This window comes from Anomaloglossus baeobatrachus, chromosome 2, assembly GCF_048569485.1.
Source record: "Anomaloglossus baeobatrachus isolate aAnoBae1 chromosome 2, aAnoBae1.hap1, whole genome shotgun sequence".
Lineage (NCBI taxonomy): Eukaryota > Metazoa > Chordata > Amphibia > Anura > Aromobatidae > Anomaloglossus > Anomaloglossus baeobatrachus.
This window is the reverse complement of record NC_134354.1, coordinates 409,732,747-409,760,683: the sequence shown is the minus strand read 5'-3', so window position 1 is coordinate 409,760,683 and position 27,937 is coordinate 409,732,747. Positions and strand designations below refer to the sequence as shown.

The following is a 27,937-nucleotide window of genomic DNA, read 5'->3' as shown; positions in this document are numbered from 1 at the left end:
CTCCACAGCCAGGACGGGGTACCTGGGAGCGGCAGGCGCCGCATCTGAGGCAGACTTCCAATCAGGTGCCACCTCTGTTGCGGCCGGGCGGACTGCTGGAGCCAACATCATCACCGTTGCGGCCGGGCGGGCTGCTGGAGCCGACGTCATCACCGTTGCGGCCGGGCGGACTGCCGGAGCCGAGGTCATCACCGTTGCGGCCGGGCGGACTGCCGGAGCCGGGTGAGATGTCATCGGGGTTGCGGCTACTGCTTGTCCAGGAACGGAATTAGGCAAAGTCCTGGTGTCCCTGCCTTTACAGTCCTGGTCACATGAACTGCAGTTCCTTCCTACTGCTCTCCCTTGGTACTCGGGAGCAGTCCTTCTAGCAACTTTTAAAGTTTTCCTTTCGCTTCCGGTCCTCTGGAGCTTCGCTTCCGCCCACGTTTTCAGGGGGCGGAGCCTCTTTTTCACGCCCGCCGCTCGGGGAAGAAGGCGCCAAGCTGTTGTTTTTGGCACCTAAAATGGCGGCTAAAATGGCGGACTTCGAGATTTTTCCTCAGCGGGACGCCGCTGACGGACGGGACAAGGCGCACTTCCACCGGTAAGTGGATGGGTTCGATCCTGTTCGTGACGCCAAAATGTGTCGCCCTGGGATAAGGGGTACTCAGATCCGGGCCACGGGGTCACTTCTGTGGGTATCACGAGGGCGTGACCCGGTCTGTGATCCCAGGCTCCACAGTAAGAAGGGGATTAGGTAAGGGAGATTGTCCGTGACGCCACCCGTGGTGTGCGGTGAGGTAACGGAGCACCGCCGCTGCCGGTAAATGGATCCCGGGGATGGTGGTGGGTAGCAAGGTGGTGATTTCCCTCCACGGGTAGGGTGTTGGTGTCCCGGGACCCCGGTGAGGTGGTGCAGAGAGGAGATGGAGACCGTCTGAGAGCTGTGCGCCCGGTTGGACCGGGGGATGTTGTTACTCACAGTTTGCTTTGCAAGAAAATTCACACAGAGTCAAGAATTAACCAGAAATTGCCGGAGTCCACAGCCTTCGGTACGGAGAGTGTTTAAGTTCCACACACGGTGCAGCAGCCCCTTTTCTTTCCCTGCAGCCAGGTGCCTCTTTCTCCACTCTTTCTCTTTCTTTCCTCCTCAGTGATCCGGGATCTCTTTCGATACCGGTGGGCCACTACCCTGCCCCGGTCACCTCAAGTGCCTTCCTCACTAACAGCCTGTCCCAACCCTTTTGGAGCACGCTTCTGTTGCAGCCCGGGAGCTACAACTCCGGGCTCCTCTCCTCTCCCTCTCCCCACACACTCTGCTCCAGCCTCTCCCCTCCTGCTCAGTTTAGCTCTTACACTGGGGGAGGGGGGGTCTGTCCTACTGCACTGGTGTGGGATCAGGTTACCAAGGAGGAGAATGGCCTGCACTTTGCTGGATGTCTGCAGGCTCTGTGACACCCTGGTTTTGCCAGGGCATCACATTTACGCAGCAGAAACGCAATAAAAACGCATGTAATCCGCATCTAATGATGTCAATGTCAGGAAATTTGGAAAACAAAATATCTTTATTTAAAGAATGACACACAAAAGAGACAAATACACAGTGTCAATAATGCAATCAGAATGCAGCATCAAAAATGCACAAAAAATGCAATGAAACAAACACAAGTAAGCAAAGGTGAATTTCTGCAGCGTCAAAAACTCAACGGATACTGATCGTGGGAACGTAGCCTAAGGCGGGCTTTGCACACTACGACATCGCAGGTGCGATGTCGGTGGGGTCAAATTGAAAATGACGCACTTCCGGCATCGCATGCGACATCGTAGTGTGTAAAGGCTCGATGATACGATTAACGATCGCAAAAGCGTCGTAATCGTATCATCGGTGCAGCGTCGGCGTAATCCATGATTACACTGACGCGACAGTCCGATGTTGTTCCTCGCTCCTGCGGCAGCACACATCGCTGTGTGTGAAGCCGCAGGAGCGAGGAACATCTCCTACCGGCGTCACTGTGGCTTCCGTAGGATATGCGGAAGGAAGGAGATGGGCGGGATGTTTACATCCCACTCATCTCCGCCCCTCCGCTCCGATTGGCCGCCTGGCGTGTGACGTCGCTATGACGCCGCACGACCCGCCCCCTTAACAAGGAGGCGGGTCGCCGACCAGAGCGACGGTCGCAGGACAGGTGAGTCCATGTGAAGCTGCCGTAGCGATAATGTTCGCTACGGCAGCTATCACAAGGAAATCGCTGCTGCGACGGGGGCGGGTACTATCACGCTCGGCATCGCAGCATCGGCCTGCGATGTCGCAGCGTGCAAAGTACCCCTAAGTGTACATTACAGATGTAATGTGAGCCTTAAGTGTTTGATCTATAATAACTGCTTAAAGGATAAACAGAGTGGAGAACATAGAGGAAATGTCTCACCTTCTTGTGGTATGACACTAAAAGATTCATGAAGCTGGGACCATACCTGCAGTGTCAGGGAGGCTTGCTCCACATGAGCTTTCACACATCTCAAAAGTAAAGATCTGTTAGAGTTGACAGCTACAGCCAGTATAATGCGGGAGATCATTCATACCTTGGGAGCCCCAAATTAGGGTTGGCATATGTGGCGCTACTGATTAAAGTAGCTACCGAACCTGTTGGGAGCTGGCTTCAGATCTTTCCCTCCTGGAACATCTTGACAGCGGAAATGACAATAAACTAACCCTCAGCTCATCTCCATGTGTTACAAGTAGAGCTGCTCGGACTGGCAAAAAACCGGGACCGGCGGACCACTGCTCAATAAAAAAAAAAACCCCAATCCGCTCCGGAATCCGGTGCCCATATAAATCAATGGGGACCATAAAAATGTTGGTGGAAGGAATAAAGGGGCAGGAGCGTGCGCGGTATACTCCCCGAGGCTGTGTCATGGCGGCAAACTCCTGCCGGATCACGCTTTTCCCTTCCAGAGCCGACAATTCAATATTCACTGCTGTGCCGCTCCACCGGCGCGTGTAATTGGTTGCAGTTAGATGCGCCCCCATCCTGAGTGTCAGCTGACTGCAACCAATCACAGGTGCCAGAATGGCCGGTGGGCGGGGAAAGCAGTGCAAGTGTCTGCGGGTCAGTATGGTGAGCGTGCATGTAGACAGAAAGACTTACGGCCCACTCCTGTCAGAAGAGTGTGCTGCTGTGCCGGTGATGCGATGTCAGACTCGTACAAGTCTGGCATGACATTACCCGGCATGGCCTGCCACTCTCTGAACATGATCGTGCATGTACCTAGAAACACATGCACGCTCCTGTGAGACGTGTGTGCGGCTGTGCCGGTGATGCGATGTCAGATTCGAACACGTCTGACTTGACATCACCCCGCATAGCCTGCTGCTCTCTGAACATGATTGTGTATGTACCTAGAAACACATGCACACTCCTGTCAGAGTGTGCGGCTGTGCCGGTGATGCGATGTCAGATCGTGCAAGTCCCTCGCAAGTGTAACTCCGGCCTAAGAGGATGCATATGGTTTTATTTTTTTTATTTAAATAAATAATTAAAAAAAAAACCCCGACTTGCGATCCCTCCTAATTTTCATTCCCAGCCAACATAAATTCAGCTGGGGGCTGGTATTCTCAGCCCGCAGCACCGTGGATCTGGACTTTTACAGCCCTAGTTACTAGGACAGTTCGAGGGGTAAGATGAGTTATCACTGGGGGATCTCAGTCTCCACCAGCTGCCACTGGAGACAAACTCCAACTCTCCTCTTTTCTGTATGACAAAAACACTGGGCACCATGAAAGTCTGTTCATGCGACAGTTGCACTCATATCAGTTGGAAGAGAGTCACATAATATCCAGACGCAGCACGACACACTGTTTTGAAGCCAGTTGATGGTAGAACGTTATCTCGCAGAGAGGCCAGGGGTCCCCTTCAGTCTGGGACCCCTACAGTAATACCCCCACCACTCAGAATATTTTGACAAACAAAAAATGTAGTACATTTTTTGCGCAAATGTTGTAAAACATAAGAAAACAATATAAACGTGGTGTTGCAGGAATTCAATTGACCCATAGAAAAATGTTAATTATTACTGTTTTTTTTAAGTGCACCTACTAAAAATGAAACAAGTATTTAGTAAAGTCATATGCGCACTAATGGTTCGTGTACATGTCATCTTTATCAGTCGGATACAGCAAAGAACCCATCCTGAAAGAGTTAAAAATGCCAAAGAGAATAAACCGTATAATATACAATATAGTATATTTTAAATGAAATATAAAAATGAAATGTTGTTCTGTCTTTTTAGACTTGTTTTAACCAGTTTGGGCTTCCAAAGCCAAAAAGCAGTTAAAAGAAGTGACCTGCCCATTCTCCTGGCGGCTTCCGCATGGAGGCCACTCACTATTAATTCATGCCATTAAAAAAAAGGAAAATAGCACAAAAGACATCAGAGAAGACACAAAACCGGTGGTGTTTTTCCTGGAGTGCCTTTTGCAGCAAAGTGGGTACGCCAGCGTGTGTGCATGCCCTTATACAGTGGCAATAAAAACAAGCCTTCAAGGGTTCAGGGGTCCAGTTCAACTAGGAGTCTTTAAAGGGAATGTGTAACCAGGTTTTTGCTCCACCATCTGAGAGCAGCATAATGTAGGGACAGAGACCCCGATTCCAGCGATGTGTCACTTACTGAGCGGTTTGCTGTCATTTTGATAAAATCAGTATTTTCTCTGCTGTAGATCTAGCAGTTATACAGAGCTGTTGAATATGCTGGACTACCTGGCAGCACGCCAAGTAGTCCTCTAATGATAATCTACTGCTGATTAATAAGTGATTTTATCAAAACTACACTAAACAGCCCAGTAAGTGACACATCGCTGGAATCAGGATCTCTCCCTCTATGTTATTCTGCTCTCAGATTAGGTAGCAAAAAGCTGGTGACAGATTCCCTTTAAGCAAAAGTGTCAGTAATGTCTCCAGTAGATTTAGGATACAGAAAAAGAGTAAATGGTCTCAGCCTCTTTAACAGCTTGTATGGGGAGTATTACAAATGCATCTAAAATTTTAATAGTATGAATATCAACTGAATATTCCCATATTCCCATAAGTTATGTGTGATATTATTAATGTCACTGCAATACAAATACTGCATTATAACTATATCCAGAGTTAGCAAGTAAGCGCTTCTCCTAGCATTGCTGATGAAGCATCAACATTACAACTAACAATGCAATAGTGCCCCCTTGTGGTTATTCATGTAAATGCAGTCTGTTCATCCTATTGGGATAGGACTGCAATTTATACTTACGTAATCCAAGAACAGAGGAAGGATACAGTGAAAAGGAACATTGCGGTTATCTTACGATTATTAGCATATCTGCTAGGTCATAATGTCATTTTGTTTTAGATGAAGAATGATCTTTTCCTATATACAACAACTATCGTCTTGGAAATTTTAACTTCCAAAGACTTCTCTTTCTAAGGGCTAATTTTAGCAAACTGTGTTATGATGTAGGCCGCAGCCTTTTTTGATAGTTCACACCCATTTCACGCAGTCGCAAGAAAACATATCTGACATGTCCAAAATTGTGCAAAATTCCTGGACCATGTAATTTAGCCTCAGTGTTTTCGATTGGAAGAGAAGAATAAGCCATTTGCAGAAACTTGTAGTGATAGTTTATGCCCAACCCTTCTTTCACCCAAAATCTGCTGTCGGGGAAGACGCAGGACACCCCTATACACATTAGATGGCTAATCCAGTGAAAATCACTGCCTACTAATGGGTATGGTCACCTTTGATATGTACATCTGTGCAAAGGAAGGACATTTGTCAAATTCTTGAAAGCAGTTGAGTGTCAAATAAGAAAAGAATAGTTTTTATTATGTATTTTATATATAGTATTATGAATCAAATGGCCATGATTGTATATGTGTATAGTGTGCGAACAATTCTGACTGAATGTTCACACTTGCATGTCATACTTGTTGGTTGTCCTATCCATCTTATTTTAAAGTCAAAATTATTTAGGGTATTTTTTTTTATTATTAAAGGGTTTGTTTAGTCAAATGATATATGATATTAAAGGGATTGTCCAGACCTCTGCTAAGAGTCTCCAGGCACGTAGAATGACTGCTGACTTTTAGCAGAAGATCGGACAACCTCTGTAATATCATTTGACCAAACAGTCTACGAGACTGGAGAATTCTGAATCCTAAGACCATGTGCCCATGGGACAACATACCCACTGATTTTGCCACGGAAAACCCGTGGATTTATCTGGATTTTCTATATAAATCCGCAGGTTTACGCAAGTACAGACACTCCCCATGTTATCCTATGGCATTTGGGGAGTGCTGTATCAATGCTGCGGTATGTGCGGCTGCGGAATATGCTGCGGATGTCCTGCAGCCACACATAACTGCATGTCAATTATTCATGCGGAAATATCTGCGGATGTCCCGCCTCTCCACTATGGAGATAGATCCGCAGGTATTACCGCACTTGTTCTGCAGGTTTACTGCAACAAAAATGCTCTAATCCCGTAGCAATGGATAGCTGCGGATTCCAAGGAGCAGCTGCGGGAAACCTGCAGACAAACCTGCAGCAAAGTCTGCGAGTACATTGTCCCGTGGGCACATGGCCTTACAGTGCACATACCACACGCTGTCAGGATTTTTCCATTTTACTGCTGAGGGTGTGTAAGGGGTGGGCAGACCCCTTACAATGAGGTACAGTTTCCCCGGAATGTTGATGTTATTTAATAAAAATGTTTTATTGTTTTATGCACTGTTTTTAGGGGTTCCCCTAGTGGCTGGGTGGGACGGCTGTCTCCACAGAAACAGGGCAGAAGAAAGGAGGAGCTGGCAGCAGAAAGGGGAGGGAGAAGTTGAGTTGTGGAGGAAAAAGTTAGAACTAGCAGGCAGTTGTGTCCGGGACGGGAGAGAAGAAGCAGAGAAGGGGCAGAGTGTGGGAGCTGGGTGAATAGGAAAGCCGGAGAGAAGAGGAGAAGGCGGAACCTCAAGTGTGAAGCAGTACTGGTGTGGGTCCGGTCTGTGATAGCCGTAGTGGGAGCCAGGTGAAGTGGATTAGCCGGGCACATCCCCACTGGAGGAGACGTCAGGAACAGGTTTTTCCCCTCAGCCAAAAAGTGTGAAGTCACCTGAAGTGTTGTGCCTCTGTGAAGAAAAAGCGCGTAATAAAAATGCCTGCTGGTTCAATTGATCCATGTCTGCAGAGTCTCTGTACAACTGACGACGGCGTCTGCACCACCACACTCTGCCCCACCAAGTCATCTCCTGTCCCAAAAGTGACGGCGGCACCAGGGGTAAGCCTAACAGAAGGGGCCACGACTACAATCCCCGAGGCACCCCTGGCACCCCGTTACATGTGGCGTAGTCGGCAGGATCCGGATTATATGCAAGGGGTCCCGCTCCAAGAACATGGAGACCAAATGGTGCCTAGGGCACAGGATCCGGATTATTGGCGAAGGGTCCCGATCCCATGGTGGGAAGAAGAAGTGGTGCCTAAGGCGTTGGACCGGGCACAAGATGGCGGCAAGATGGTCGTCGTCTTTATGGACACAGTGAGAGCGCGAAGAATTGGCGCTAAAAGAAGAGCCTGGGGCTGGCCGGTGAAGAAAAAGAAGTGCGGAGTGCGCCGCTCAAAGAGGGGAGGTGCTGGCCCCAGGATGCTGAAGAAGACATGTGAAGTGGGCGGTGTTCCAGAAAAAAAGAAGAACCGCCGCGGAGGGGTCGATCTGATGTGTGAGACTGGGGGTGGAGTATACCCAAGAGCGGGAAAAGTAGGCCCGCCTCCACTTCCTCCAGCATCTCCACTGACCCTGACGCCCTTACCAGAAACGCTGACTGCAAGCAAGATGGAGAACTCTGAAAGACAGCAAGCTGCGATGGCTGCGTTGGTCGCGACTGGCCTGGGCAGAGGACACCAGAAGCAGACTGCGGCTGCGTCTGCGGAAGGACTCACCCCTAACTTACCGGCTGTGCCTGGAGAACCGGAGCGGCCCACGAAGGTTACCTGGGTCACTACCTGGGACGCCGCGACCGGAGAGACCACGACCGAGGTCCGAGCTACTTACACGGCACAGCTGCCGTCGGGAAACAGACTCCTGGGAACTCCCTATCGGTGCCCGGAGGTGCCCCCGCCGGTCGCGGTGGGATCTTCAACCCACGCAACAGTTCCGGCCCCGGAAGAACCACACGCCCGGGAGCTAGAAAAGGACGAGTGTGGTTTCTTCTGGGATCCAGTGCAGCCGTCGTCCCAGACTCGGCGGAAGTCCCCATCACCAGAACCCGACCCGGTACAGGAGAGGTTGCTGGCCGAGACCGTGGCCCGTGAAATGATGGCCGGTCCCCGGAGTGATGAATTCGAACGACAGTGTACCGTCGGAACTGTGGTAAAGTTCAACCAGAAAGAGGGCTATGGTTTCATCGAGGATGAAGAGACCGGTGATCATTACTTTTACAACCGGGTAAACCTGAACACTGAGGGCCTACCACAACGTCTTCATACTTTATACCCGGGAGAGAAGGTGCGGTTCATGAGAGAGGTGGGATGCCGGGGCCTATTTGCGGTAGGAGTGACCAAAAAGTGTGAGGTCACCTGAAGTGTTGTGCCTCTGTGAAGAAAAAGCGCGTAATAAAAATGCCTGCTGGTTCAATTGATCCATGTCTGCAGAGTCTCTGTACAACTGACGACGGCGTCTGCACCACCACACTCTGCCCCACCAAGTCATCTCCTGTCCCAAAAGTGACGGCGGCACCAGGGGTAAGCCTAACAGAAGGGGCCACGACTACAATCCCTGAGGCACCCCTGGCACCCCGTTACAGGTGTGTGGTCCCATGACCGCAAGTATTCAATTTGCAGATTTCCAACTAGACGTACTCTGCATCTCTCAATACAAGTGAATTAAGTGAGGTCGAGCACATCTAGTTGGCACGTCACATACTTGAGATCACATGACTCGCGCTAAACAACAATACCGGAGAATCTTGACAATATGCAATGTGCGTGCAGTAAGAATTCACAAGTCTGCAGTTAAATAGAGTGTCTGCAGACTTTTAGCAAAAAAACAAACAACCCCTTAAATGACCTATTCTAAGGGGTACTTTGCACGCTGCGACATCGCTAGCCGATGATAGCGATGCCGAGCGCGATAGTACCCGCCCCCGTCGCACATGCGATATCTTGTGGTAGCTGCCGTAGCGAACATTATCGCTACGGAAGCTTCACATGCACTTACCTGCCCTGCGACGTCGCTCTGGCCGGCGACCTGCCTCCTTCCTAAGGGGGTGGGTTGTGCGGCATCACAGCGACGTCACACGGCATGCGGCCAATAGAAGCGGAGGAGCGGAGATGAGCGGGACATAAACATCCCGCCCACCTCCTTCTGCATTGACGGTGGAGGCAGGTAAGGCGATGTTCCTCGCTCCTGCGGCTTCATACACAGCGATGTGTGCTGCCGCAGGAACGAGGAACAACATCGTATCTCCTATTGATGCGACATTATGGAAATGTCTGACACTACACAGATCACCGATTTACAACGCTTTTGCGATCGTTTATCGGTGCATCTAGGCTTTACACGTTGCGACGTCGTTACCGGCGCCGGATGTGCGTCACTTTCAATTTGACCCCGACGATATCGCAGTAGCGATGTCGTAACGTGCAAAGTACCCCTTAGTATTGCTCATCGATATCAGAATGATGTAGGTCCAAAACCCAGCATCACCATCTATCTGACGTGGCTAGTTGAAAACATGGAATCGAGCCTTACATACACCAGTCAGTTCAATGTGTAAGGGACCACTACCAGGTACTGCAAATCAGATCCTTTTCTACTGAGAGTCTTCATTTTATGGGTACAGGTATGAATTAAATATTATTCCTCTTGTATGCAATGTCCAATCACAATCACAATCACATACAGACTGAGAATCGGCATTTGTTGTACCGACCCTCTTTCCCAGAGCACCCCTAGTCAGTATCGTTCAATTACATTATGATTACATATATACTATATATATATATATATATATATATATATATATATATATATATATATATATATATATACATATAAAATAATTTCGCAGACTTGAGACCACTTTTGTTAAAGTAGCCAATAGAAACATAGGATTGAGATTTAGGGTTTCCGTTATCTAGAAGACTTCACTGCCTCGGGTAGTGGTCATTTGGGAGCATTAAATCCTAAAATGCTATATATTAAATAGAATAGCTAGGGATAGTAAGACAGGGATATTAAAGAGAACTAGAAACAATCCTGTGGTGCTTCGATATTCAATAAGAATCTGGTGCTACAGGGGGCTGAATGCTTCTTTTCTGATATTTCCCCAAGCCTTCATGGCTTTTCCTGAGAGAGTAATTTCTGGTAAGACAATCTTCCTGCTGCAAATTGCCACTATCTCCTGGGACCAATTGCCATCTCTAATTACCTTGTTAGTGTTTTACATTGGAAGCTTTAGCCCCAAAGAATGATATTGCTATCTAGAAGCTACTGCGCTGGTCTCATGCATATTTCTGTGAAATCTTTTATTCTCAGAAAACCCTTTCTGTAATAAAGTGGCCAAAAATGCGAAGCTACTATCGAGACATTATCTAGGAGACCAGAGTTCTGTGTGATCATATATAGTGCCTTGCGAAAGTATTCGCCCCCTTGAATTTTTTAACCTTTTCCCACATTTCAGGCTTCAAACATAAAGATACAAATTTTAATGTTATGGTGAAGAAACAACAAGTGGGACACAATTGTGAAGTTGAACGATATTTATTGCTTATTTTAAACTTTTATAAAAAATAAATAACTGAAAATTGGGGCGTGAAATATTATTCCCTTTAGGTCCCTTTAAGTTAATAGTTTGTAGCACCACCTTTTGCTACGATTACAGCTGGAAGTCACTTGGGATATGTGTCTATCAGTTTTGCCCATCGAGAGACTGAAATTCTTGCCCATTCTTCCTTTGCAAACAGCTCGAGCTGAGTGACGTTGGATGGAGAGCATTTGTGATCAGCAGTTTTCAGCTCTTTCCACAGATTCTCGATTAAATTCAGGTCTGGACTTTGACTTGGCCATTCTAACATCTGGATACGTTTATTTGTGAACCATTTTATTGTAGATTTTGCTTTATGTTTTGGATCATTCTCTTGTTGAAAGACAAATCTCCGTACAAGTCTCAGGTCTTTTGCAGACTCCAACAGGTTTTCTTCAAGAATGGTCCCGTATTTGGCTCCATCCATCTTCCCATTAATTTTAGCCATCTTCCCTGTCCCTGCTGAAGAAAAGCAGGCCCAAACCATGATGCAGCCACCACCATGTTTGACAGTGGGGATGGTGTGTTCAGGGTGATGAGCTGTGTTGCTTTTATGCCAAACATATCTTTTGGCATTGTGCCCAAATAGTTCGATTTTGGTTTCATCTGACCAGAGCACCTTCTTCCACATGTTTGGTGTGTCTCCCAGGTGGCTTGTGGCAAACTTTAAACAACACTTTTTATGGATATCTTTGAGAAATGGCTTTCTTCTTGCCACTCTTCCATAAAGGCCAGATTTGTGCAGTGTACAACTGATTGTTGTCCTATGGACAGACTCTCCCACCTCAGCTGTAGATCTCTGCAGTTAATCCAGAGTGATCATGGGCTTCTTGGCTGCATCTCTGATCAGTCTTCTCCTTGTTTGAGATTAATTTTTTGAGGGACGGCCGGGTCTTGGTAGATTTGCAGTGGTATGATAGTCCTTCCATTTCAATATGATCACTTGCACAGTGCTTTTTGGGATGGTTACAGTTTTGGAACTCTTTTTGTAACCAAATCTAGCTTTAAACTTCTCTACAACAGTATCACGGACCTGCCTGTTGTGTTCCTTGGTCTCATGATGCTATATGCGCTTTAAACAGAACACTGAGACTATCACAGAGCAGGTGCATTTATATGGAGACTTGATTACACACAGGTGGATTATATTTATCATCAGTCATTTAGGACAACATTGGATCATTCAGAGATCCTCAATGAACTTCTGGAGTGAGTTTGCTGCAATTGAAAGTAAAGGGGACGAATAATATTGCACGCCCCAATTTTCAGTTATTTATTTTTTACAAAAGTTTAAAATAAGCAATACATTTCGTTCAACTTCACAATTGTGTCCCGCTTGTTGTTGATTCTTCACCATAAAATGTACATTTTTTATCTTTATGTTTGAAGCCTGAAAATGTGGGAAAAGATTGAAAAATTTAAGGGGGCCGAATACTTTTGCAATGCACTGTATATTAATCACTGACAACTACAAAAGAAAACTTTTTTTTGACGAATGGAAACAAATATGTCTCCCTCTGCTCCTTTCTGCCTGTGAAGGTCGCTTTACATTGAAACTCAGTAGCATAGAGGACTGGATTTATCACCTAAATGAGCATTTATTATTGGTATTTTTATATTACTGAAACAGCACAGTCAAGTCTGTGGTTTTGGAGGATTATTACAGCAGACATTTTTTTATTGTGACTATAAGTTCACTTTAGTACATTAACACCTTGATTGTAGTGACAAAACAAACATGCTCAGCCCCGACCTGGGGTATCATCAATTCTGTAGCCCAAACTGATGAATATGAAAATAGAGAAAATAATAATTAAAGAGGTTGTCCCATGAACAAGGTATATGTTAATCAATTTATCTCGGAATAAAAACAAGTTCCACAAGTTGAATGTGTTAAAAAAAATGTTTCTGTGCTGAGATAACTTATACATGTGTCCCTCCAATGTACTGTGTAATGGTCGTGTCTCACCATGTAGTGACAAGGTCTGATCATACCACATCTTATGGTCAGGTGAGGTGTATACAGACAGGACAGCACAGGATTGCAGCTGATTCTTTCTGTGAGGTAAAATATTTCCCTGCCTGTTTTTAAAAATGATTTACCTTACACAAAGCAGCATGTGCGACCCCCTGGTGTCCTGTCTGTATACTCTTTGCTTAATCCCCTTCCCAGAAGCTATGGTATGTTCAGACTAGAGGTATAATGCTTGCATGTGCAAGCAGAGAGTAGACCACTGGGCCACAGCACACAGAATACCTGAGGGGCGTGACTATGGTTCACATCAGATTTTCACCAGAGCCCCTGATGGTGGGGGTGTTAGGCTGCAGGTAGAAATAAGGTGCCACACAAGGAAACTGGTGCTGTAACAGCTGGCATCAGGGGTAAGGACAGTCTCTGATGAGGTAGACTTTCACGATATTGTACGAAGCAGCAGCGAGCGATAAAGCAGGCTTTGTCGATGGGTATGGTGCAGCAGCGTCCAGTATAGCAGACTTGGCCAATAGGTTACAATGCAGCCGCGGCTGGTATAGCATACTTGGCCAATAGGGTATGATGCAGCAGAGGACAGTACAGTAAACTTGGCAGGTAGGATACAATGCAGCAGTAGCCGGGACTGTGAAACAGACAAGCGCAAATAACACAGCAGCAGCAGCACATAAGTCAGGGACCTGCACAACTAGCAACGCGTCTCTACTAATAAACCATGTTACTCAGGCGCCTCCCTTAAGGGGAAAGTGCAATAAATAGCTGATGCCTCTCAGCCATAGGCTACGAAGAAACTGGGTGTCTCACCGTGCTGTCACCAAACCAATCGATGTGAATAAATGTCTTCTTCAGGTGAAATTAAATAAAGACATGGATTAATTTATTCACATCGAATGGTTTGGTGATACTGCGGCGAGACACCTAGTTTCTTCTCCTGAATCCATTTGACTCTTCTCAGGGCTGCAACTGTTTACCTGTACACTACGCGATTAAAGGAGTTGTGACTTTCACAACCCCTCTAGGTGAGTTCTCTACATTTTCTTGGCCTATTGTTTGCCTGATAAGACCCTATTGTGCCATTCTCCACAGCTCTATTCTCCTAGCCATAGACTGAGAGACACTTCCAGCCATGACGTATCTGCATAATTTACAACAAAAACACATTTAACTTCTCACATTTCCAGCACCATCCTCGTCCATTTTCAATCTGTACAAACTTCAAATTTTATGGATACCCCAGTGCTGAGCTGCTGCTGCCGCATGTGTCCTTATTACTGCTCCTGCTGTATAGTTCAAAAACAATGCTCCTTAGTTCCCCATATAATACTCGACACTCTGTCCTTACATACTAAGGATGCCCTCTATATGGTAAAACTGAGCCATAAAATATATTAATGCCCTGTGCAAGTGCCCTAGAAAACAGTACCCACAATTTGCCTACTTGAAAGTAATAATGTCCTGTGTGTCACTGACAAACACAATACCCTGAATACTGCTATAACAATCAGTGCCCACTTAACAGTTAAAAATGTTCCTCGAGTTTATCCTATACTACTCCCCTATACACAATATGATGGGTCCACAGCTTCCGTATACAGAGTATGACATACCCACAGCTACACTATACACAGTATGATGTCCCCACAGCTCCATTCTACATGGTATGAGATCCTCTTAGCTATCCTATAAACAGTATAATGCCCCCACAAATCCCTGTATACAGTATAATGTCCCAACAGCTTCCCTGTACACAGTATTTGTCCCCAAAGTTCCCCTATACACAGTATGATGCCTCTATAGTTCTCCTATACCAAGTAAAATGCCCCCCCAAATTTTATGATGCCCCCACACTATATGATCTCACAGTAGCCCCCACATTGTATAATGGCTTCTTAGTATCTCCCACACGCTGTGATGGCCATCCGCATTGTATAATGGCCCGTTAGTAGCTGCCACACTCTATAATGGCCCCATAGTAACCTTCACACTGTTTGATGGCCCCAACGCTGTGTGATGTTCCACAATAAACCCAACACTGTATGATGGCTTCCACACTGTATCATTCCTCCACACTGTACAATGGCCCTTCATTAGCCCTCACACTGTATAATGGCCCCATAGTAGTCTACAAACTGTATGATGGCCCCCTTAGTAGCCCCCATGCTGTATCATAGCCCCCTTAGTAGATCCCACACAGTATGAGGACCCCTTAGTAGCTACCATTATGTCTGAGGGCCCTCTTAGTAGCCCCTACTATGAATGAAGGGCTTCTTAGTAGCCTCCATTATGTATGAAGACCCCTTAGATGCCCCCACACTGTATCATGGCCAATTTAGTAGCCGCTACACTGTATCATGGGGTCCCCATAGTAGCCTCCATCATATATGAGGGCCCCGCTGAGATGCTAAAGTTCTATGTGTGTCTCAGCACAATGTAGTCATCACATCACTCCGCCCAGGACTTGCTATTCTGCAGGTCTAAAGTGATCTACAGAACGAAGAGCGATAGTGTAGAGAGACCATGTCTACTTTCTCCATCGCAGATAGGGTGGCAGTTACTCGGGGTGGGCCTCGGGTGACCACCCTCTCTGCCCCTTGGTCGCCAAGCTATTGGGTTATACAACTACTGGTCAGACGCAGCTTTTACACAGTACATAGCAAGGACACATATAGAAGATTATCTCAGCCCAGGAGCATTATTTTAACATCCAATTGTGGAAATTATTATTATTCCAAGATATGTTGATTCAAATGTACTTTGTTAGTGGGACAATCCTTTTATTTAACCCCTTTCAAGGCCTGGAGATTTTTCATTTTTGCTGTCTTGTTTTATTTCTTTCTGTTCTACCAACAGTCGTAAATTTAACTCATGCATCAAAATACCTTGTTTATGTAGGACATGTTGTTTTGAAAAATAATAGTGATGAGCGAGTACTAAAAAGCTCGGGTGCTCGAAGCTCGGGCCGAGCCTCCCAAGATACTCGTGTACTCGGCCCGAGCAACGAGCCCAATGTTATCCTATGGGAGACCCGAGTATTTTTGTGAAATGACCCCCCGGCAGCATGGAGAAACCCTAAAAATGGCACAAAAGTCTCAGAAGAGTGCTCAAATGACATGGCAACAGCATGGGGAAGACCCCTTGAAGCATTTATCACTCAAAAGTCACAGCTGTGAACAATTTTGTCCGCGTTTTACGCCATTTTTACGGACTCACCAGAAAACCTTCCAAAATGACCCCAAAATGATTTTTCATGGCGGAAATGTTAAGGGCACATACCCAATAGTGAGATAGAGCTGGTGTATGTTACTTTTTGAGATTAATACATGAAAGATTTTACGTGAAAACATTGTGTGGCACTCCGATGTCCCTGAGAAGAGACGTACATGAAGGCCTCTTGAGTCTAATGTGCCCATTTTGAGGAAGTGAGTCTTTGTAGTATTTTCCTTTGCCAGGGCAGCCAAAAATTGGGAGGCTCCACGTTGTCCCTGGATAGAGACGTGCATGATGGCCTGTAAACCTGAAGTGCCCATTGTAAGGAAGTGGGTCTATTGTAGTATAGCCCTTAGGCAGGGCAGCCAAAAATTGGGAGGCTCCACGTTGTCCCTGGATAGAGACGTGCATGAGGGCCTGTAAACCTGAAGTGCCCATTGTAAGGAAGTGGGTCTATTTCAGTATAGCCCTTTGCCAGGGCAGCCAAAAATTGGGAGGCTCCACATTGTCCCTGGATAGAGACGTGCATGATGGCCTGTAAACCTGAAGTGCCCATTGTAAGGAAGTGGGTCTATTTCAGTATAGCCCTTTGCCAGGGCAGCCAAAAATTGGGAGGCTCCATGTTGTCCCTGGGTAGAGACGTGCATGAGGGCCTCAAAACATTAAGTGTCCATTTTAAGGAAGTGGGTGTATTATAGTATAGCCCTTAGGCAGGGCAGCCAAAAATTGGGAGGCTCCACATTGTCCCTGGATAGAGACGTGCATGATGGCCTGTAAACCTGAAGTGCCCATTGTAAGGAAGTGGGTCTATTTCAGTATAGCCCTTTGCCAGGGCAGCCAAAAATTGGGAGGCTCCATGTTGTCCCTGGGTAGAGACGTGCATGAGGGCCTCAAAACATTAAGTGTCCATTTTAAGGAAGTGGGTGTATTATAGTATAGCCCTTAGGCAGGGCAGCCAAAAATTGGGAGGCTCCACGTTGTCCCTGGGTAGAGACGTGCATGAGGGCCTGTAAACCTGAAGTGCCCATTGTAAGGAAGTGGGTCTATTTCAGTATAGCCCTTTGCCAGGGCAGCCAAAAATTGGGAGGCTCCACGTTGTCCCTGGGTAGAGACGTGCATGAGGGCCTCAAAACATTAAGTGTCCATTTTAAGGAAGTGGGTGTATTATAGTATAGCCCTTAGGCAGGGCAGCCAAAAATTGGGAGGCTCCACGTTGTCCCTGGGTAGAGACGTGCATGAGGGCCTCAAAACATTGAGTGTCCATTTTAAGGAAGTGGGTGTATTATAGTATAGCCCTTAGGCAGGGCAGCCAAAAATTGGGAGGCTCCACGTTGTCCCTGGGTAGAGACGTGCATGAGGGCCTGTAAACCTGAAGTGCCCATTGTAAGGAAGTGGGTCTATTTCAGTATAGCCCTTTGCCAGGGCAGCCAAAAATTGGGAGGCTCCATGTTGTCCCTGGGTAGAGACGTGCATGAGGGCCTCAAAACATTAAGTGTCCATTTTAAGGAAGTGGGTGTATTATAGTATAGCCCTTAGGCAGGGCAGCCAAAAATTGGGAGGCTCCACGTTGTCCCTGGATAGAGACGTGCATGATGGCCTGTAAACCTGAAGTGCCCATTGTAAGGAAGTGGGTCTATTTCAGTATAGCCCTTTGCCAGGGCAGCCAAAAATTGGGAGGCTCCACGTTGTCCCTGGGTAGAGACGTGCATGAGGGCCTCAAAACATTAAGTGTCCATTTTAAGGAAGTGGGTGTATTATAGTATAGCCCTTAGGCAGGGCAGCCAAAAATTGGGAGGCTCCACGTTGTCCCTGGGTAGAGACGTGCATGAGGGCCTCAAAACATTGAGTGTCCATTTTAAGGAAGTGGGTGTATTATAGTATAGCCCTTAGGCAGGGCAGCCAAAAATTGGGAGGCTCCACGTTGTCCCTGGGTAGAGACGTGCATGAGGGCCTCAAAACATTGAGTGTCCATTTTAAGGAAGTGGGTGTATTATAGTATAGCCCTTAGGCAGGGCAGCCAAAAATTGGGAGGCTCCACGTTGTCCCTGGGTAGAGACGTGCATGAGGGCCTCAAAACATTGAGTGTCCATTTTAAGGAAGTGGGTGTATTATAGTATAGCCCTTAGGCAGGGCAGCCAAAAATTGGGAGGCTCCACGTTGTCCCTGGGTAGAGACGTGCATGAGGGCCTCAAAACATTGTTCCCATTGCAAAGGAGCGGGTCTCCTGTCGTTGTAATGTCCATTCTGCAAAGAATGGGCGAAAAAATTTACCACTGGGGGTATACCTGAAACAAAGGCCTAAGTATTGCAATTTGTAATGGTCATCATCATGGTGGCGCATGAGGAGAAGGAGGAGCAGTCCAGCGATTATCCAAAGTCCAGAAGTGTGTACCCATGGGTGAGTGGAGGTACATGGCAAACTTTAAATTCCGCTCTCATTTGCTGGTGGTGTGGTGAAGTCTGGCCCAATCCAACCCTTGTTCATCTTGATCAGAGTCAGCCTGTCAGCATTTTCAGTTGACAGGCGGGTGCGTTTATCTGTAATGATTCCACCTGCGGCACTAAAAACACGCTCTGACAAAACGCTAGCAGCAGGGCAGGCCAGGGCTTCCAAGGCGTAGAGAGCCAATTCATGCCACGTGTCCAGCTTGGATACCCAATAATTGTAAGGCACAGAGGAATGTCGGAGTACAGTTGTTCGATCTGCAAGGTACTCCTTCAGCATCTGGGCAAACTTAGGATTTCTTGTGGCACTACCCCGCACCTCAGGGGCTGTGGTACGTGAGGGGCTGAGAAAACTGTCCCACATCTTAAAGACTGTTCCCCTACCTCTGGCGGATTGGACTTGTGCCTCTCTCGGCTGTACGCCTCGGTTGTCCACTGATTCCTGACCTATGCCGCTAGCGTTTTGTGAGGGGAATGCTTTGCCTACTTCCGTGAGTATGGCCTTCCGGAACTGCTGCATTTTGGTTGACCTCTCCTCCACGGGAATAAGAGACAAAAAGTTCTCCTTGTAGCGTGGGTCTAACAGTGTTACCAACCAGTAATGATTGTCGGCCAAGATGTTCTTAACGCGAGGGTCACGAGACAGGCAGCTTACCATAAAGTCAGCCATGTGCGCCAGACTCTTAACAGCCAGGACTTCAGTAGCCTGACCAACAAGATGACTGAACATGCTGTCCTCCTCCTCCTCCTCCTCCTCATCTACCCTGTCCTCTGGCCAGCCACGCTGAACCGAGGATATGACTGGTGTGCATGTCATATCCTCAATTTGGCCGGAGAGTTGCTCCATGTCTTCATCCTCCTCCTCGTCATAGTCCTCCACTGCACGTTGTGATGAGACGAGGCTGGGCTGTGTGTTATCACCCACACCCACTACTGTTTCTTGCTGCAACTCATCGCGCTCCGCCTGCAATGCATCATGTTTGTTTTTCAGTAGAGACCGTTTTAGAAGGCAGAGTAGCGGTATGGTGACGCTAATAATGGCGTCATCACCACTCACCATCTTGGTGGAGTCCTCAAAGTTTTGGAGGATGGTACATAGGTCTGACATCCATCTCCACTCCTCAGGTGTTATGTGTGGAGTTTGACCCATTTCCCGACGGTTTAGGTGATGCAGGTACTCAACAACTGCCCTCTTCTGCTCACATATCCTGACCAACATGTGCAGAGTTGAATTCCAACGCGTGGGGACATCACACACCAGTCTGTGAGCCGGAAGATGCAAACGGCGCTGAAAGCCGGCAAGGCCGGCTGAAGCAGTAGGTGACTTTCGAAAATGTGCAGACAGGCGGCGAACTTTTACCAGCAGATCAGACAGCTCTGGGTATGACTTTATAAACCGCTGAACCACGAGGTTGAGCACATGGGCCACGCATGGAACATGTGTCAGCTGGCCTCGCCTCAAAGCCGCCACCAGGTTCCGGCCATTGTCACACACGACCTTTCCTGGCTTTAGGTTCAGAGGTGTGAGCCAGTGATCTGCCTGCTGTTTCAGAGCTGTCCACAGCTCTTCTGCATTGTGGGGTTTGTCACCTATGCAGATTAGCTTCAGCACAGCCTGTTGCCGCTTCGCCGAGGCAGTGCTGCAGTGCTTCCAGCTTGTGACTGGTGTGGAGGGCACAGTGGATGAGGATGCGCAGGAGGAGGAGGAGGCTGAAGAGCATGACATTCCGGAGCTGTAGAGTGTGGGTGAAACACTGACTGAGGTAGGGCCTGCAAACCTTGGTGTGGGAAGGACGTGTTCCGTCCCTCGCTCAGACTGGGTCCCAGCTTCCACAATATTAACCCAGTGTGCCGTCAACGAGATGTAGCGGCCTTGCCCACAAGCACTTGTCCACGTGTCTGTGGTTAGGTGGACCTTGGGTGAAACAGCGTTGTTCAGGGCACGTGTGATGTTTTGTGACACGTGGTTATGCAACGCGGGGACGGCACACCGGGAGAAATAGTGGCGGCTGGGGACCGAGTAACGTGGGACAGCTGCCGCCATCAGGTCACGGAATGCTTCTGTCTCCACCAGCCTAAAAGGCAACATTTCCAGCGCAAGCAGTCGCGAAATGTTAGCATTTAGAACTGTGGCATGTGGGGTGTTGGCAGTGTATTTGCGCCTGCGTTCAAAGGTTTGCTGAATGGATAACTGAACGCTGCGCTGGGACAAGGACGTGCTTGATGATGGTGTTCTTTCTGCGTAGGCAACTGCAGGTGCAGGAGTGGAGGAGGCTTGTTCGCAGGCAGCATGGACAGGGGATTGGCTCGCATGCACAACCAGCGAAGACGTAGCAGTGACATCAGCAAGCACTGCTCCTCGACTCTGTTGTACTTCCCACAAAGTCGGGTGCTTGGCTGACATGTGCCTGATCATGCTGGTGGTGGTCAGGCTGCTAGTTTTGGTACCCCTGCTGATGCTGGCACGGCAGGTGTTGCAAATGGCCTTTTTTGAATCATCTGGATCCAACTTAAAAAACTGCCAGACTCGGGAAGACCTAACATTTGTACAGGCACCTTGTGTCGTCGTGTTGTTCCGGGGAACGGTTGCCTGACTTCTGCCTGGGGCCACCACCCTGCTTCTTACTGCCTGTTGGGATGCTACGCCTCCCTCCCCCTGTGCACTGCTGTCCTCGCTCTGCATATCCTCCTGCCAGGTTGGGTCAGTTACTGGATCATCCACCACGTCGTCTTCCTCTTCCGCACCCTGCTCCTCCTCCTGACTTCCTGACAATTGTGTCTCATCATCGTCCACCACTTGTTGAGACACGTTGCCAACTTCGTGAGAACGTGGCTACTCAAATATTTGGCCATCTGTACAGACGATCTCCTCATGACCCACTTCAATATGAGCTGGCGAGAGGCCAGAATGTGTGAATGGAAACGTGAACAGCTCTTCCGAGTGTCCAAGTGTGGGATCATTAATGTCCGAGGAGGACGTGTACTCAGCCTGGTGGTAGGAAGGAGGATCAGGTTCAGAAATGTGCGGTGCAGTATCACGGCTACTGACACTTGACCGTGTGGAAGACAGAGTGTTTGTGGTGGTGCCAATCTGACTGGAAGCATTATCTGCTATCCAACTAACAACCTGTTGACACTGGTCTTGGTTCAAGAGCGGTGTACTGCTGCGGTCCCCAAGAATTTGGGACAGGACGTGCGAGCGACTAGATGTGGCCCTTTGTTGTGGCGAAATTAGAGCTTGCCCACGACCTCGGCCTCTGCCTGCACCACCATCACGTCCACTTCCTTGTTCCTTGCCAATGCCCTTGCGCATTTTGCAATGCTGTGCACTGCTGACGTGTATATTCACTACTTGTGCGTTATATTAAAGTTTCTGGAAATTGCACACAAGTGCACCTGTACGCTGCCACCAACAGGCACACACGTGCGGTTTTAAAAACCAAGCACGGACGCAATAAGAACCTAACAGATTTTTTTGGGGAGCGACAATTACAGACAAGTCAGACACTATCTGGACTGTTTTACACTGTGTACACCAGCCCCAGATATGATGAAGGCTGGTATACGGTCACCACTACCCTGCCTGCCTGCCTGCCTGTATACTGGTACAATAGTCCTGACAAGGACTCTTTTGGTCACTAGCCTGTATTCAGACCTGGCTATACCCTGCCTGTATATAGCAACAGTAGTCCTGAGAAGGACTCTGCTACTGTACTCCGACCTGGCTATACCCTGCCTGCCTGTATACAACTAGAATAGTCCTGAGAAGAACTTTTGGTCACACTGTTTGCAGCCCTGCAACTGAAAAAGCTATAAAGGGCCGCAAAGCTTTCCCTGAATCAGCGACACTCTCCCTGCACTCACTGTCTGGATAGCTGTGAGCAGAGCACAGCGCGCCGGCCGGTATAAAGGCTCGGTCACGCTGTGCAGGCCGGCCAATCACTGCAATTCCACAACTAACAGGGCTGTGGCATTGCAGTGGTCTGCCAGCCAATCCCTGCATGAGGGCTGGCTCTCAAAAGAGCGCCAACATGCAGGGATGAAGACCACGAGTACAGCACGAGTATCGCGAGATTTCTCGGTCCCCGCCGAGCAGCCCGAGTACAGCGATACTCGTGCGAGTACCGAGTAGTGACAAGCATGCTCGCTCATCACTAAAAAATAACTATCATTTTACCATATGATGTACTGAAAAATAGGAAAACATATTGTTTTTTGCTGGATGTTTATTTGGCATTTATTGTGCTGTAAAAGTGACCTGACATTATGATTTTGCAGGGCATTACGATTATTGTGATACTAAACTTAGGGGGTTTTTTTACATATATTTTAGTGGTTAAAAAAAATTCTGATCTTTGTAAAAATAGAGAAACTTTGGTGTCATAATTCTCTGAGACTTGTAACTTTTTTATTTTTCCATCTATGGATTTTTGTGAAAGCTTGGTATTCATGGACTGAGCTGACATTGTTTTTCAGAATATTTTGGGGTACATACAATGTTTAAATAGTTCATTAGCAGTGATTGGAGATAGCTACGGTCTCTGCTGTTAGAGATAGATGCTGGCTGTGTAACACAGCCAGTGTCTGCCCGATATACAACAGTCTCAGCTCCTGAATCCACTTCATACACCCATGTGCTACCTGTAACAAAAATGTATATCACAGTTTATTAAGGAGTTAAGATGCCTATAGATTATCTTTTATGCATGTACAGCATGTGTGGTGCACTTGTATAAGTGTGATTCACAGTAAGTACTGCTAAGACGTCGCTCCCACTAGTGTATGGCATCGGATGCGAGAGTATCGGATATGATATGCCAATGACACTCGGCTCAAGCTTGTCTGTGAGCCGAGTGTCATGCAGCTGTGATCTGATCCTGATCGGATCACAGGTGCGGAGAAGAGGGAGAGAGTAATTTCTCCATCTTCTTCGCTACCTGTCTGTGCGTACTGTATATCGCACTGCACTCAGATGACATGTGAGTGCATTGCGATGTTTCACACACACCCATACCCTTTTTTATGGGTGCGTGTGATGCGAGACTCATTGTCAAACGCAGCATGCTGTGATTTTTTTTCTCATTCCATTTTGGCATGAGAAAAAAATAGCAGATGGACACTGCCTCATTGATTTACACTGGTGTGAGTGCAATCCGATGTTTTATTGGATTGCAATCGTCCCTGTTAATTGCAAGTGGGAGCGAGGCCTATATTTTAGTGTGGGGCCCCAAAGTGAGGATATAATGTAACAACAACAAAGCCACATTGAGTAAAGCTTCAAGGTACATGTTCATCCTCCACCCCAAAGAAAAATAAATACTGTAAATAAAAAGGTCTCTATACATACAGCTTATAGTTAATGTATAATATTACTATACAGGGACTAAATATTACTACTAGGGATGAGCGAACACGAACGGTAAAGTTTGGGGTTCGTACCGGACATCTGATGTCCAGGGCTTGAACTTGAACATTGACGTTTAAAAAAAAAAAAGTCCTTGCCCAAGTTCAGGTACTGTTTGTATGCTAAAAAAGCCAATTAACAATCATCAAGGTGAAGATTAGAGATGAGCAAACCCGAGGTTTGGTGTTCGTGCCGAACATAGATTTTACAAAAAAAAAATAGAGTTCCAGTCCAGCGTTCAGGTGCTTTACCTATGCAAACCAATTGCGCAAGCATCACTGTGCTTGGGTACACTCATTGATTAGCCCAATGCGAGCCACTCGTAATATTTGATCGACTCACACTGGGTAACAACAGCATGATGGGATGTAGTGTGCACCAAAAAGAAAACTGGAAAAACCCCATCAACCTGCCCCCGGGAGTGATCTGTTACTGACTGGCTGCAAGTTGGCAGAGACCCGAACTGCCCAATTAGTAACTTCTATTGGGGTTTAGGTCAAGTCCGCGTGCCAAACCGAACTTTATCAAAAGTCCGAATAAACCCGCCAAACCAAACTTCCACGGGTTCGCTCATCACTAGTGAAGATCACTGTATGCTGCTGTGAACAATGAAAAAAAAAATTACTTGGAGTTCCACCTATTTTTGACCACTAGTGCGGGAAAAGCAGACAGCTACAGGCTACAGCCCTCAGCTGACTGTGTTACTTTATCTAATTATCAAAAATAGAGTAGACCCGATGTTTTTTTAAATTATTTTTTTTATTTATTTGTTTAAATAATTAAAAAAAAAATGGGTACCCCCATTTTTGATAACCAGCCAACGTAAAGCAGATAGATGGGGGCTGGTATTATCAAGCTGGGACCGTTATTTGGCCCTTCCCAGCCTAAAAATAGTAGCTCACAGCCATTCCAGAAGTGGGCATCCATTGGATGAGTCAATTCTGGCTCTTTGCCTAGTTCTTCCTGATTGCCCTGGTGTGGTGGCAATCAGAGTAATACTTATGGGTTGATGTCAGCTCTGAAGTGGCAGCTGGCATCTAACACAGGGGTTAGTAATGGATAGGCGCCTATCAGACACCCCCATTACTAACCTGGCAAGTGTAGAGTTAAAAAATACACACAGAGGAAAAAAAAAATTGCTTATTTGAATAAAACTCTTTTTTGTGCAGAAGCAAAATTTCACTACCATGTTCTGTGAAATAAAATAAATCCTGTTTTTGTCCTGTCTGCATTAATTTGCAGTTCTGAATCGCTTGGACCATTGCATTTTTATGGATTCATGAATAAAGTGAATTAATTTTTAACAGCAACCTGGAATGCTCACGTCATTGCTGGATACTGCCTTGTCGTTGTTCATAAATCCTGTTTTTTGTCTTTTTTTTCTCCAGGAGATGTAAACGTTGGAATGGTAGACCGTAACGGACAGCTTGAGGTGGAAGTGATCCAGGCCAGGGGTTTAACTCCGAAACCAGGTTCTAAGACAATACCCGGTAAAAACTGTTTTTGAATAAATTAAACTGAATTTATTTAATTTGAAGGTAACATTTACAGTCAAATCTTGTAAAGAAGTTGTTCCATAAAAATATATTAATTTACTCTGTTAGATCCCACCAAACATCACAATTTTTCAATAAGTATAAAAAAATGCTCCAATATTTAGATATTGCTATTCCATTTATGATATGATGTCCCTTGGTGTTCTGTTGATAACCCCTTAGAATGTCCGCCTATTGCATCCAGTGTTAATCAGAAGATACTTCGATAGCAGGAATCACACTGCAACCTGTGCACACTGCCATGCATGACTGAGGAACTGAGCATGTGCAGCAGTGGACACATTTGTTTGATGTTCTGGAAATAAAAAAAAAACACCAGAATAATCATTGTTTTTAATCAATTGAAAAAATGTCCTATGTTTTGCCTTTTGCCTGATCTAATTAATATTTATTCAAGGTAAAGTAAGAAAAAAAAATACTAAAGGAAATGTCATTTTAAGTAAATGCTTAAACACATTTAATTAGCAAATCACACTCATTTTGTCTATGAAGGTAATCACTATAGAATTAAAGTGACCACCATCTTGTTACATTGACAGAAACCTGTCCTAGATTCTTAGTTTATGTATCAGTCATGTTATGGTTCACATGGTAAGGTGGATTAGCTAAGACATAGGTAGGTAAGTAGATAGCTTATAATGGAGTCATTGGTGCAGAGTGGAGTAGAACAGCTAGACAGCACATGGTACCATGTAGCTGGATATATGGACAGGCACCTTGTGCAAAGAAGAGTGTGCCGGCAACGGCCAGGAATGGCAGAGCAAGATTGGCAGACAAAGAACTTTGTTATAGTAGATCCAAGTATGAAACCCAGGAGCCACAAAGCCAGATTGGAGACCAGATACATTGTTTTAGCATAACCAAGTTTTTAGGAGGCACAGTAGTCTCATCGTTGATAGCTAGCACATCTTTAATTATCTTAATACTTAGGCAACGAGTAGTCTAAGCGTTACACACTTGTGTCTGTTATCCTGGTCTCCGCTTCTCTCCCCTGGGTCCGCTGTGCTGTATTGTGCCCCAGGTCAGGTATTGCAAGTTGTCCGGCTTGAATCAATGACATCATCTCCCTAGGCTTAATTAAGGCCTATTTAGACATATATGTCTTGGGACTGACACTGTAGACTTCTATAGTCCAGTGAATAACCAGAAAGAGTTTACATGGGGAAAAATTTTATTTTTTCCATTCTTAAAATCACATATCGACAATACAAAAGTGGGGTAGATGATGCAACATTTCGGCAATCGTTGGCCTTGAGGGCACGCTCACACATCCGGCTTTTCGCTGGTTTGACGGATCCGGCGCACGCCAGTACAGTGTATACAGTACAGTGGCAGCGCAACAAGCGCGGTCACATGCTGTCTTGTGACCGGAGCATGTGACCCGGAAGTTGCGGCGCTGCCACTGTACTGTATCATACTGTACTGGCGTGTGCTGTATCCGTCAAACCGGCGAAAAGCCGGATGTGTGAGCGCGCCCTTACCAAGCCAGAAATACAACAATAAAAAAATATACACTCATGAGCAATAGGGTAACAACATTATGAACTTTTGACTTTTAGGCTCCATATCTCACCATCCACTACAGCTTTGAGCGTGAGACTACCTTCATTTCAAAGACAATCATCTTGGCTATTTAATACATAAATTTGACTTGCAACTCTTTAGCATGTGATTAGCTAGTATTAGATCAGAAAGACAGTCATTTTAATACACTATAGTAATTACCTCAATAGACAAAATGATTATTTATTGTTTTCCTATTCCTGGAGAACCCCTATAATGCTGAATTAATTAAAGTAACTAGTTCATGTAAGTAAATAATGTAAGAGTTGTATGAAAGTACATTTCCTAAAGCCTGATTCACATTGAAATAAATGGCTCATTTGGGAACACCTCTGAATCCCATTTGTCATATCACAGACATAACGTGAACCCAGCCTAAAGGCTGCTTTACACGGTACGACCGATTGTGCAATTTCACAATCGATCGTACCCACCCCCGTCCTTTTTGCGTCACGGGCAAATTGCTGCCCGTGGCGCACAAAGTCGGTAACCCCCGTCACACATACTTACCTTCCGGACGACCTCGCTGTGGGCGGCGAACGTCCACTTTCTGGAGTGGGAGGGACGTTCGGCGTCACAGCGACGTCACACGGCCGCCGGCCAATGGAAGCGGAGGGGCGGAGATGAGCGGGACGGAAAAATCCCGCCCACCTCCTTCCTTCACATAGCCGGCGGCAGCCGCGTGACGCAGGTGACCTGCTGTTCATCGTTCCCGTGGTGTCACACGGAGCGGCATGTGCTACCACGGAAACGATGAACAACTAAATTAAACGATATTATGGAACCTAGCGAGCAGTACACGACTCACGATTTGTGAGCGATACTGCGTCGCTAGGAGGTGTCACACAGGCCGGCATCGCCAGCGATGCCGGATGTGCGTCACAAAAACTGTGACCCCGACGATCTATCGCACGATAGATTGTCTGGTGTAAAGCAGCCTTAAAACTCACCTTTTTAGTTCCCATTCAGC

The 27,937-nt window shown here is 46.7% G+C and overlaps 1 protein-coding gene across 1 annotated transcript in view; it reads left to right on the top strand.

Annotated features, from left to right (window-relative positions):
• The window catches only part of RIMS3 (regulating synaptic membrane exocytosis 3), a 240,738-nt gene that overhangs the window by 195,990 nt on the left and 16,811 nt on the right, over positions 1 to 27,937 (top strand). Inside the window, exon 5 of the mRNA XM_075336120.1 lies at positions 25,237 to 25,338. Within this exon, the coding sequence (XP_075192235.1) occupies positions 25,237 to 25,338 (102 nt within the window). The remainder of the gene's footprint in view (positions 1 to 25,236; positions 25,339 to 27,937) is intronic.